The sequence below is a fragment of the Mycteria americana genome, chromosome 2 (assembly GCF_035582795.1).
Source record: "Mycteria americana isolate JAX WOST 10 ecotype Jacksonville Zoo and Gardens chromosome 2, USCA_MyAme_1.0, whole genome shotgun sequence".
Lineage (NCBI taxonomy): Eukaryota > Metazoa > Chordata > Aves > Ciconiiformes > Ciconiidae > Mycteria > Mycteria americana.
In genome coordinates this window covers 152,905,295-152,914,220 of record NC_134366.1, presented here as the reverse complement: position 1 = coordinate 152,914,220, position 8,926 = coordinate 152,905,295, and the positions used below count along the sequence as shown (strand labels likewise).

The 8,926-nt window shown below is 46.8% G+C and overlaps 1 protein-coding gene across 1 annotated transcript; it reads right to left on the bottom strand.

Moving 5' to 3' along the window:
• Positions 1-1,879: 1,879 nt before the first annotated feature.
• Positions 1,880-8,597, bottom strand: CTHRC1 (collagen triple helix repeat containing 1). Its single transcript, XM_075495091.1, has 4 exons — positions 8,379-8,597; positions 4,885-5,106; positions 3,417-3,633; positions 1,880-2,195 (listed from the first exon to the last, which is right to left on the bottom strand). Exons 1-4 carry the CDS (start codon positions 8,520-8,522, stop codon positions 2,053-2,055), a joined length of 726 nt encoding a protein of 241 aa, XP_075351206.1. The 5' UTR covers positions 8,523-8,597; the 3' UTR covers positions 1,880-2,052.
• Positions 8,598-8,926: the final 329 nt, after the last annotated feature.

Genomic DNA, 8,926 nt, shown 5'->3' with positions numbered 1-8,926 from the left:
TTAATAAAAACTTAACAGATTAGGGAATTGGTTTCAATTTTAGGTTAAAATCTGGAAGACTACAGAAACTGCTCAATATTTTGAATCTTAATTCAGCAATCCACTTGCTTGTTTCTGTTGATATTATTGCCACATACCACATTTTATGTATACTTAACTTTATTAACAATTTACACTTTCTCCTCCACAATCCCATTCCCTCTACTGATACAGTTGATAATCTCATCTGAAAAGGGCATGTGGCCATTATGGCTGGCTTTGGTTTTTATTATAAAAGTTTCCATGTGTATTTAGCTGAAGATCACATTTACTGAAGTTTACCATGCAAATTACTGTATAGATCCCTAACAGCTACTAACTTCTGTCTTTGGAGAGTGTTTACTTGGTTTTGTGTGTTTTCTAGTATGCAGAATGAATTTAATGGAACACTGAGTAAACTCTGCCACCCAGGGTCCAAAAAATATTGTGGAGACATATGAATAAATCATAAGAAAAGAATAAAAGTTATGCACTTATGACCCTGCATTAGTGTGCTCTAGGCCCAGAACAGCTTACTCGTGCTCCAGGATAAATGCAAAGACAGGCTACAAGCATGTACACAATCAGGTACTGTATGTTAACTGACATTCTGTAAATTCACACCATAGCTTAGCTCATAGTAACTTGTTTGTGTTCAGATACCTTAAAACCCATCGTCCAAGCCAATGAAAACAGTACAGTTCTTCAGAGACAAAATACCAGCTGTATAGTTTGCTGGCTTGCAGCAATATCACACATAGCTTGCAGTTAGGAAAGCTCGAGTGCTCTCCTAGCTGCAGGTGTGTTCCTCTAGCATTCTTAACAAAAGCTGCAGACAAGAGCTACCGATTTGAGAGATAATAGCTGAAATAAATTCCTTATCTCAGATTTAATGTTTTTTCCTTTTAAGTTCTGGGAAGAGTGTAGATTTCTGCATGTTGTACATGCTTTTTCTTGGTTTTTTTATTTCATTAATGTAAAATCAATTTTGTAATATAAACATGACTATTGTTTCCCTTTAGAATCTGTACAATTTTTTTAAATATTTGAGTACATCACTTGTTGCATTTGGAAGAAAATACTTAAAACACTGAAGCTAATGCTGTGCTGGCGTGATCAGTGTTGTCACTTGTCCAGTCTGGAGGCTGCAGTCAAATAGCTGTGACATCATTCTTTCATTTTACCAGTACACTTTTTGAAAGCCAAGGCATTTCAACCTGCCTGATTTCTATATCTTCCAAACTATTTAATATATCTAGCTTTTAATTAACGCCATAGTGATTGTATATATCTGAAAGGCTAAATCCAGGAGAATTATTTTATTGGAGCAATGAAATTAAGTTTTGTAACTGTAAAATTATTTAGTATCTGCATGCTAATAGTGGAGACCAATAATAGATGTTTATACTGAAATCCAGTCTATCAAGAAGCGAAAGAGGGAAGGAGAGCATAGATAGACTATTTTTACTTAGTTACTCAGAATGAGGTATTTAACACTTACCACATCATCTAGGTCACAGTTAAGTCACCAGGAGTTTGTTGAGAGACTTAAGACTGTAACAGCAGAGCATCCTACTCTGTAGTCAGGTTTACAGGAGTAGATGTTATGCGTGTTTTCTGAAGGCTAAAGCCAAGACGCGAGTTTAGTTTCTTAGAACTTTCTGTGAAGTCTTCTAAAAAAATTGTGTATCATAACACCATGTAAAATACCTTAAACAGTTTGATGATTAATAAAATAACCTCCTTTTTTTTGTAAAAGGTCTTATTTATTTGATACAAAAAGTTACAGTTAATTCTTCAAATTGTGGTGTTATATTTTCATACGTCAAACAAGGAATTTAAAAAGTTAACTTGGTTTTGATATTTATAGTCTAAAATGATTATTATAAAAAGCCTCCGCAATGTGCAAAAAAAGGCTAGACAAAGACTACAGATGCAAGAGTTTGGTGCCTTTCAATCAACTACTTGCATCCAACTCTAGAAATAAATTCTGAAGAAAATTGTACAAAATAAAAAAAAAGGGGGGAGGGAAAGTTATTTTGGCAGTTCTTCAATGATGATTCGGGAGACTGAATTCCATCCAGTAGAAGCATCTCCCCGTGGATAATCTGAGCAAGTCCCAACCCAGATGGCAATATCCACCAAGCCAGCATTGATCCCTTCACACAGACCTTCCACTGGTTAAAGACAAAAACCAGGTTACCTCAGCAGACACAATCACTTTGTATTTCACAACTGAAGGTGGACACAAGTACTTAAGAACAGCAGTTCATTGCAAGCTCGTGCTATTTAGTTAAACCTGAAGAGCATTTTTAGAAATAAAAACTATTACTTAAAGATGTGGCAACAGGGTCATGCCCTGCCTTTATCCATGCTGCTGCTTGACGTCTGTTGCAGTACCAGAAGCAGATCACAGTCCACAGGATGGCTAAATGGGAGGTATACCTGCTGCTTTAAATGTCCAAATTTACAAACTGGTAGCTGGGATATGGCTTCAATCCCATCCAGCCATCTTTTTAGCAGTGATGGAGGGGGGAGATGGGGACACAACCGTACCTGGCTTCTACAGCTAAGCCCTGCAAAGGTGGTTGCCACCCTGTAATCTTTTCCACTCCTGATTCCCTGCTTCTGTATAAAGTTCCACTTCTGTTGCCCTTTTTTTTTCCCCCGCTAGCACCACTAGTTGGAGGTGGGTTAATGAAGACAGGTAGGTCCTATCCCTTGATGAAAAAATACTATCATAGCTCTAGATGTTAGATTTCATGCAGTCATGAAATACTACAGGGAGGAAAATGGAGAAAGTATAGACTTGACATTAGTCCCCTTTTCCTAGCGTCACCTCCTTTTATGTTGAATGACTTCACTAATTTGCCTTTTGCTTAGCAATTTAATAATTGTTCCTAGATATTTCACTTCGGAGGTACTTTTGCATCCCACCTGAAATTATAGTAGAAATTCCAGGAGGAATAAGTCTCATTTTATGCACAGATAATGCACAAATATCAGTATTTTAAGCCAGGATGACACTGTCTACTTGGCAGTAAGGCAGCTTCTCCATATGCTAATAGAGCACAGAATGTCTCCGTATTCATGTTGTAGCAGAGATCAGTAGAACTGTCTGGATAGAAATCTCTTCCCTTTCTAAATCGCAGGATGTAAGTACCATGAAAAATACCACAGTAATAAAGCACCACTTAATAAATAATTCCCATACTGTTACTATTGACAGTCAACTGTGAGACAGCAGAGTAAGCGTAACAAGTGTTAGCCGGCCGCTCTTCTGCCTCTTCATTCAGTCTTTTGACTTTCTAAGGCAAGACCGTACTCTCTGCATTTGGTAACTAGATTTGCTACTGGCTTCTACTCCATCTCTGTTCATGCGGTCTTGGCATACATACCTGAAGAAGTTCGGTGTATATTAATAGTAGAATTCATCTCTGGGCTTCCTTGATCTAAATATATTATGGCTTCAATAGGAAGTGGCCCAGCACATTCTGCTCCGTTAAAAGTAAAGTACCAGCGCTGACAACAGGCATTTTTGCATTTTAGCCGAAGCGATCCACTGAAGAGAACACGGAGAGCACTGTTCGAGCGCATCTTTGTAAACGTGCATTCCTAACAGGAGACAAAAATGCTTTGGTAGCAACCTCTGGTTTTGAATGTATTTATTTTCTGTATATTTATATTTAGGAAATATATTTATTTCAGAATGTTTTGGCTATTCTCGTTAGTCCCTTCCCTCTGGGAAAAAAAAAAAAAGAAGAAAAATGTAGAGCCTGGCAAATACCATACGGTGCAAAGATGCAAATCAGAAACAGCACCTCATAGATGGTAATGGAGAAGGGGGATTATGGAAATTCTTAACTTTATTTAGAGAATACCTGCTGTTAAGTTGGTTACCCAGTTACTTTCTGGGGTTTATGTAAAGGGGCATGAGCTGTCCGAAAGCTGCACTCAAGTCCTTGCATGAGAGGACAGTACAATTTCTGTCTCTGTTACCAGAAATCCTGGATTTAACAATTATCACAAGATTTGTGAGAGGCTTAAATCCTAATAAAAGCTCCACAACTGAAAAAGAAACATTTTCAGGTTTTTAAGAGGTTGTTATTCTGTCTTCAAAATGCTGGACATCCTGGGGGGAAAACCCAAAAAATCTAGGGGCAGTTCTGCAAGTACAAGGCAGTGAGAAATTACTCAAAAAAGTTGATTCTCACTCTCGCCACAGGAACAGCAGTTACGTTACTCCAACCAATCTGGGCATTGCTTCATAGCTGGGATTGAGCTGGGATTTCTTCCCCTCTCCTAGGCTTGCACCCTTGTGTTTGAAAGTTTTATACCCAGGGCTGCAGTGGAGGACGGGCTTGGGTTAGTCTGGGTAACACCTGGTCATTCTGCTCCTGAACAATGCTGATCCTTTTTGCAGTAGCACCCTGCAACTGAGGTTCAGTGAACAACCATTTTGAAGCAGGAGTTACAAAGACAGGTACAATTAACAGATTAAAGATGTACATCTCTCCTGTTCCTTATGACCGAAATAGTAAAAACCTTGCCCTGTTTTGGGCAAGCTGGAGGTACTTTTTTGGTAGTGTGACTTTCAGCCTTACAGTTACAGATCTGGTCTTCTAAATGTACTCTTACACCAGCTACATCATTCCTCTGAAACACTATTACAGAAATGAAATGGGCACATAGCTGTGAAACACAGCTGAGATGAATCCGAAGTAGCTAAACCTTTGAGAAGTTCACCCTTACGTGAAGAAAAAGGCTCCAGTAGGAAATCCGTACGATTGGTGCTACCCAGCTCATAGAGGCAGATCTAGAGCCTGCTGTGGTTGAAGTGCAGCACCCTAGCCCAAGCTCACTTACCGCTATCTTCCCAAGATCGATGCCATAATTAAGTGCACTCCACGAACACTGCTTGAAGTTGGGCGTCCAGGACTCCTCGATGCTCTCGCGCATGCACTCGCCCTTCTCCCCTTTCAGCCCGTCCCGTCCCGGGATCCCAGGTGTCCCGGGGATCCCGTTGGCTCCCGGGTTTCCATCCCGTCCAGGAACGCCGCTGGGGCCTTGCAAGCACATGCCGTTGTACTGAAACACAGAACAGATCTTGCTGCTTCCGTCCATTAATGCCGAGGCTAACCAAGTTAAACACAAACAAACAACAACAACAAAACACACAAACCCCTGCTGTGACACAAGCTAATGGGCTATTTCTGGATCACCAAGAAAATGGTTCCATAGAGGAAAAAAAAGGAAAAATAAAATTTCAAAGATAAGCAGTACCAGCAGAATTTGCTGTAAATTAAGATGCTGATTATTTTATGAAAAGATGCATAAATCCTAGAATTAAAAATTGGCTAGCGCAAGCATTAAAACCTGTTGGAAAAATCTCAGATTAAAAACATTCCAATACAGAAACAAAAAAAAAGTTATATGTTAAGAGTTACTTTCTCCTAACGCACCATTGCGTGTGTAACTGTCTTGGCTAATGAGCTTTCATTATTATTTTTTCCTTTTTTTTTTTTAAAGTAGATATAAACTTTTGCATTTCACAGAGAGTAGAGGTTAACGCCGGTTTTCTTCTGCCGCCATTCCTGCGGGACAGAATCACGTCACGATAGTGAAGCCATGCAAGTCGGACTCCAGAGCACGTGCAGCGTGTCGGTGCTGATGTGGACGTGGGAAGCTGCACCCTGCAATCCACCTGAACTCAGGATCCCCATCCATAGCGGTGGGAAGGCACACGTGGGAGGACAGCACACTAAGGTCCTCCCTAACATCACAATATTAGGAAAGGTCAATTGCTGCCCTCCCAAACTGCATGTTAACACACACTGCCTTCATACCTTATGAGATTTGGCTTTGCTGTCCTTGGAGAGTAGGTTTGTGCAGCCCAGAGTTCCTTCCCCCAGTGGCACAAGTGTGTGTGGAGCCAGCGGAGCAGGCACAGAAACGTTGAGCAGGGGCTGGCGATCACAGGCCTTTTACTTTAAGTGCTCTTTCCCATCTGGTGACTGACTGGTTCCTCCAGCCTTCATCCCAAATCCTCATGGATAACCATATTCTGCTCTTCCCCTTTCTCACACCTATTTCTCTTCATCCGTTTTAAACCACTTAATCCCCACTTGTTTCAAAAAGAAAGGGTCATGCAACTATTCCCCCTCCTGCAAGCCATGCCACTATCTGCACTGCAGGAGCTGTAAACTACAGCCCCTGCCCTCTCTTCTTTGTCAGACTGGTGAACTTTCTTCTTCTGGGGTTGTTCCTTTTCCTGTGCTTTGGTGCAAAAACCAGCGTGGGCATCCCAGGCTCGGCTGGAGCCACATTATAAATAAAATCAGTGACTATGAGTTCCAGTAAGAGGTAAGATGGCAGTTGGACTAATGGATGCTGGCATTCCCTTACTACCTTCACCAAAGAAAACACTGTTGGCATCTGGCAGTGGAAATAGTGGGAGGTTATAATCAAGAAGGCCATGTATAAAAAAGTTAGCTGGAGAGGAGGCTGCTTGGCGAAGCACACACCGATCTAAGGACCACGAGAATGATGCAAAGACATTTCTGTTTCACACAGCACTGGTTATCTGCTTTTGCTGCTATTTTCCTGTTGGACTCTATTTGTAGCAGTGACTGGCTCTGGTTTTACATGTGGTTACTCACCACAGAAATCCTGAGGATGTGGAAATTGGCAAGAGCTGGGGCCTGCCGAGGCTCAGACCCGCAGCCCCCCGTCCCCCGGGGCACCTCGAGCGGGCAGGGCTGCCCGGAAAGAGGAGCTGCCACCGCTGCTGCCAAGGGCCGCACAGCTCCCTTCCAGAGAGGGCAGCTTAAGCCATTGCACACCCAAAAAAACTGAGGTGAGTGAAAGAATTACCTGGGCTTTGGGCTCCACTCCAACTAAATTAATCTACGCCTGCCAAACCAAGTCTTTTTTTCATGCTTTCTTAAGCTGGAAATGCACAAAACATCTTTTAAAATGAAAATGTCCACTGAAGGCAGGATCCCTTCTCAGGCACGCCTTCATTCTGCCCTGGAAGGGCTTTAGCTGAAGCAGTCTGTACAATCGGGCTGTGGCTGACTCCACTGCCATCTAGTTACCTGCGCTTTGCCACCCACTCTGCTGCACCCGAAAGCACGAAGCAATGCCAGAGGAATGCCCTGTACAAAGGACCCTAAAATACCGCTCGAACAGAAAATGTAAGCTCCGCCATGTGTGCGAACTCCTTATTCTCGATGCAATTCAATTTCCACAGTAAAAGCGAAAGAGTAATGAGGTGGTGTGAAAGGGAAGGAGCTTTGCCATGCATGGTGCTTCCAGCACATCACTTTTGAAGGTCTCTCGGGAGATCACAGAAGAAATGGCCATGCCAGAGATTTTCTATAGGAGGTGAATGGCAGTCCAGCAGCTCACGGAAATAGCTTCACATCTGCTTTCTACATTCCAAGGACTGGAAAATCTCCCTCCTTTCTTCTGCCCCTGAGATGGGATAGTCCCAACGCATTCAGGTTTCCAGTTGCAACAGAATTGCAATAGGGGTTGCAGTCCCAGGTGCCAAAGGGAATAATGCATTAAGGCGACTCCGAGGAAAAGCGGGTTCAGTCAGGCCGCAGATACTGTTTTCAGAGTATCTCATGGCTGCCAAAGAGCAGTCCTTTTATTTCTCTTTTTGTAGTTTATTATTTATTCGCCAGCCTTTTAGGAACTAAACCGCATTTACCCCTTACGTTGCCAGGGCTGTAAGACTTCAGCGTTGCCCCTGCAGTCTGCAGAGGGCAGCAACCGGCTCACAGTGCCGCCTTTATCCCCGCCGCGCTGCCTCCCCCCGCCTCGGCCTGCCTGCACCGCCCAGACCACGCCGGCTCCAACCGCAAGCCCCCCCGGCCCCGGCCCCGGCCCCGGCCCCGGCCCCGGCCCCGGCCCCGGCCCCGGCCCCGGCCCCGGCGCCGTGCAGGCGAAGACGCCTTCTCTCAGGCGAAGACGCGCACGCAGCCGCCGACAACGCGCGGCTGCTGTCAGAGCCCGCCCGCCCCTTGCTCAGCATCGTCCTGATCCAGCACAACCGCGGCGTAATAAAGAAAAAAACCAAGCGAGAACCCAAAGGGCGCCGGGCTTCCCGGCGCCCAGCCCGGCGGTGCCCGGCCCGGAGCGGCCCCGTGCGCCCGCGAGGTTTTCGAAAACCGGTGTTTTTTCGGTCTTTTTCCAATCTTCGCCAGACAAAAGCAGCCCCGCGGCTGCTCCGGCCGCCCCACCGCCCCCGCACGGGCCCCCGCCACCTTCGCCCCGCCGAGCGCCCACCCGCCCCGCTCCGCTCCGCTCCGCTCCGCTCCCGGCGCCGCGCCCCGGCCTCCCGCCGCTCTCACCACGTCCACCACCTCCCGCTGGCGAAGCGCCTTCTGCTTCCCCTTCGGGCTCTCCGAGCCGCCGGGCGGCGGGGCCGCCGCCAGCAGCAGCGCCAGCAGCAGCAGCGGGGCGGCGGCGGCGGCGGCCGCCGGGGCGCGGCGCATGGTGCGGGCTGGGGGCGCGGGGATGCGCCGGGGCCGGGGACCGGGACCGGGGCAGGGAGGCTGCAGCGCGGGGGCCCGTCTCCGCCGCTCTGGGCGGCCGCGCGGGGATAAATGAGCCTTTCAGAGCGCGGAGCCCGAGCTCCCTCCCCGGGGAGGCCGGGAATTTCCATCCTGTAACCGAGCGGGAACGTCCAGGCAGAGCCTTCCCCCCGCAGCCATTGGCACGGGGGCCGGGGGGCTCCCGCCCCCTCGGGCCCGGCCCCGCGGAGCTTCCCCCGGGCCATGCCGGCAGCACGGGCCGCGCCGCGCCGAGCGGCGGCGGGGCTGCGGGGGGCGCGGGCACGGCGGGGTCGCCCGCCCGGCCCGGCCGGAGCAGCGGGGAGCCCTGCCCCGAGCCGCCGAGG

Bases quoted from the DNA above. Each gene is read 5' to 3' on its own strand.
- CTHRC1 (XM_075495091.1), bottom strand. From the start codon at position 8,522: ATGCGCCGCGCCCCGGCGGCCGCCGCCGCCGCCGCCCCGCTGCTGCTG. The intron at 5,107-8,378 runs GTGAGAGCGGCG...TCTGTGTTTCAG, and splicing joins AGCGGGAGGTGGTGGACGTG to TACAACGGCATGTGCTTGCA. The intron at 2,196-3,416 runs GTATGTATGCCA...GTCTTTAACCAG, and splicing joins TATACACCGAACTTCTTCAG to TGGAAGGTCTGTGTGAAGGG.